Genomic DNA, 3,326 nt, shown 5'->3' on the forward strand with positions numbered 1-3,326 from the left:
CTCATTGGTCCTTCTACATCTGGTCCTTCATCCGAGATGAATGTTAATGCTCAAGAACAACTTCTATCACTTCTCAAACTCCTGGACCATCCACCCATCGAATGGACCAATGATGCAGCCTTGAACAAGCTTTTGTCCGATCTTTTGAGTTCACCTTTTAAACTTCAGGTTCCAACCCCACACTCTGCCATAATCAATCAATTCAAAAAAATTGCCAACAGAAGTGTAACTACCCAGGAAAAACTTCAAGAAATCAAAGAAGAAGTAGTTAAGATCATAACTGAGTCAGAAAGCTATACTACGACCCTTCAGCCAATCAAAGCTTCTCGTGAAGAATTCGATTTGAGAATCTCTCAGGCTATTTCTGTTCAAGCTCACTATGATAAGGAAGAAAGAAAACTTGAAGCAGAATTGGCTCAAATTACTGAAAAACTTGCCAAAATTCAGAAGAGAGGAACTGATATAGCTACACCTCTAGCCGCTGCCCAGCAAGAACATCAACAACTTGTACAAGAAATCGTTTCTATTGAGGCCAAACATGAAGAATGTGAGAAACAACTTGACAAGGCCCAATATGAAGAATTCAGGCATGCTGAGACACTTTCAGTTTTGGACAATGAAAGGGTAAAGCTACGCTCAGACTTAGCAAAAATTATGGCACCTTACATTTCTTTACCTTAGACTTCAGTACTTGTAATGGTTTTCTTTATTTTCGGACTTATGCACTTTAATTTTAATTCAGCAAACAATGATATTACTTCAAATACTATCCATTAATCGAATTGATTATATTTCCTGATTCGATATCCTTGATTCGATATGCATTTTCCAAATATAATCCTATCACTTGGAAAGGGCCTTCCCAAGTATGGGACCATTTGCCAAGAACTCTCGATTTCTTTTCCATTGGCAAAATAACTTTCAAAACCAAATCACCTATACTGAAGTATTTCTCCTTTATTCGATGATTGTAATTTCGAGCAACACTTTCTTTTTGTCGAATCATATTTTTGAGTGCCAATATTCGCTCTGAATCTAATTCATTCAACTCATCAAACATTGCATTCCAATAATCATCAACTGGCAAATCATTTTGTTTTGACACCCTCAAAGTATTCAGATTGATTTCCAATGGTAGCACAGCATCATGGCCATATACTAATTTATAAGGCGACGTATCTGTTGATCCTCTTGGTGAATTTCGATAAGCCCATAGTACTTGACTTAACGTTTCATACCAAGTTCGAGGTCTATTTCCGATTTGTTTTTTAATCAAACTTATCAGAATTTTATTTGCTGCCTCGACTTGTCCATTAGCCTGTGCAGAATAGGGGGTTGAAGTGACCATATTGATATTCCTGGAAGCTGCAAAATTTTTGATTCGCTGACCAGTAAACATAGTCCCTTGATCAGTGCTCAAAGTTTGAGGAATTCCAAATCGATGGATTATATCTTCCTCAATAAAATCTATTATTTCATTTTCCCAACTTCTATTAAAGGAACTGCTTCGACCCACTTTGTAAAATAATGAATTGCAACCAGGATAAATTTATGATGTTTCGATGAAGGAGGATGAATCAATCCAATTAAATCCAAAGCCCAACCTCTAAACGGCCATGGCTTTATAATTGAATGCAACTCGGATGCTGGGATCTGTTGTATCGAACCATGCTTTTGACATTCCAAACATGCCTTTGCATATTCGATACAATCTTTGATCATGGATGGCCAATATACATGATTGCGATTCAGTACCCATTTCATCTTCTTCCCAGCCTGATGAGCACCACATATCCCTTTATGGACTTCACCTAAAGCAATGTCTTTATCATCTTGACTTAGACATCTCAACAGACTTCCATCGATTCCCTTCTTATACAACTTATCAGCCATTAAAACAAAATTTATTGCTCGTAATTTTACCCTTCTATCGACTGGGATGCTGGGATTCTTTAAATATTCAGCAATAGGCTTTCTCCAATAATCATCTTCCCATTTGCCTATACACAAAGCTTCCCTTTCATCCGCAGGCACCAAAATTTGACGGATACTGGTCAACTTTCTTAAGGTTTTCTGGCCGATTCTATATCTCGAAGCAATTTGGGCTAACACATTAGCAATCTTATTATGAATACTTGGGATATGAACCAAAGAAACTTTTCGAAAGGAGGTTAATAACTCCCAAGCCGTTACCAAATATTTTTGCAACTTCTTATTACATTTGAACTCCTTCGGTAATTGTTTCAGGATTAACTGAGAATCCCCTAGAATTTGGACTTCCAAAGCCCATTTTCTAATTAAGATTTCAAGGCCCAAAATTAAAGCTTCATACTCTGCCATGTTATTCGAGCAGGGATATTTTAGCTCAAACAAGAATTATAATGGGATCCCTTCTAGCGAGATAATAAGAATTCCAACCCCTGCACCATCTTTGTGCTTCGATCCATCAAAATATAATTTCCAATAATTGACATTAATGACGAGTACATTTGCCCCCTGGTCATTCATATTACTCGAATTATCAACTAGAAAATATGCAATGACCTGACCTTTCACAGCTTTTGCCGGGACATATTGCAAATCGAACTCTGTCAAAGCAAGCATCTATTTTCCTAAATGACCTCGTAACATTAGAAAACTCAGCATATATTTGATGAGATCAGTTTGTGCTACAACTTTTATTGATTTAGCCACCATATAGCACTTTAATTTCATGCATGCATAGTATAGGGATAAACACAATTTTTCTATTGGGGAATACCTTGTCTCAATATCAGTCAAAACATGACTAAGGTAATAAACTGCCCCTTCATGCCCATTCTCATCATCTTGGGCTAGCATACACCCAATTGTGTTTGCAGATGCTGCAATGTACAATTTTAAAGGTTCATGTGGACGAACATTTGCCATAATTGGAGCCTTAGATAAATAAGCTTTTATTGAATCGAATGACTGTTGATGCTCATTCGTCCACTCGAACTGTGAATCATTCTTTAATTTCACTAAAGGCGCAAACACTCGAGTTCGATCAGAAAGATTCGAAATAAACCTTCGAAGATAATTCACTTTTCCCAGGAACGATTGCACTTCCTTTTGTGATTTAGGCGCAGATAATGCTAATATTGCATCAGCCTTGCTCTTATCGATTGCAATCCTTTTTTATGAACAACAAAACCTAGGAAGTTACCAGTCGATACACCAAAGGCACATTTTAAAGGATTCATCTTTAATCCCTTCTTCCTCATGGTAACAAATGCTTTTCTTAAGTGATCAATGTGTTGATTCACCGAAATTGATTTGATCATAACATCATCGATATACACTTC

The 3,326-nt window shown here is 36.9% G+C and overlaps 1 protein-coding gene across 1 annotated transcript; it reads right to left on the reverse strand.

Moving 5' to 3' along the window:
* Positions 1–766: 766 nt before the first annotated feature.
* LOC140180053 (uncharacterized) lies at positions 767–2,340 on the reverse strand. The gene is made up of 2 exons (XM_072220439.1): positions 1,605–2,340; positions 767–1,467 (listed from the first exon to the last, which is right to left on the reverse strand). The coding sequence occupies exons 1-2, from the start codon at positions 2,338–2,340 to the stop codon at positions 767–769; spliced, it is 1,437 nt and encodes a 478-aa protein (XP_072076540.1).
* Between the last annotated feature and the right edge of the window lie 986 nt (positions 2,341–3,326).

Source organism: Arachis hypogaea, chromosome 16, assembly GCF_003086295.3.
Source record: "Arachis hypogaea cultivar Tifrunner chromosome 16, arahy.Tifrunner.gnm2.J5K5, whole genome shotgun sequence".
Lineage (NCBI taxonomy): Eukaryota > Viridiplantae > Streptophyta > Magnoliopsida > Fabales > Fabaceae > Arachis > Arachis hypogaea.

Coding starts and splice junctions, on each gene's coding strand:
- LOC140180053 (XM_072220439.1), bottom strand. CDS start 2,340: ATGGCAGAGTATGAAGCTTTAATTTTGGGCCTTGAAATCTTAATTAGA. Junction 1,468..1,604: donor AAAGCCATGGCCGTTTAGAG/GTTGGGCTTTGG, acceptor ATGAAATAATAG/ATTTTATTGAGGAAGATATA.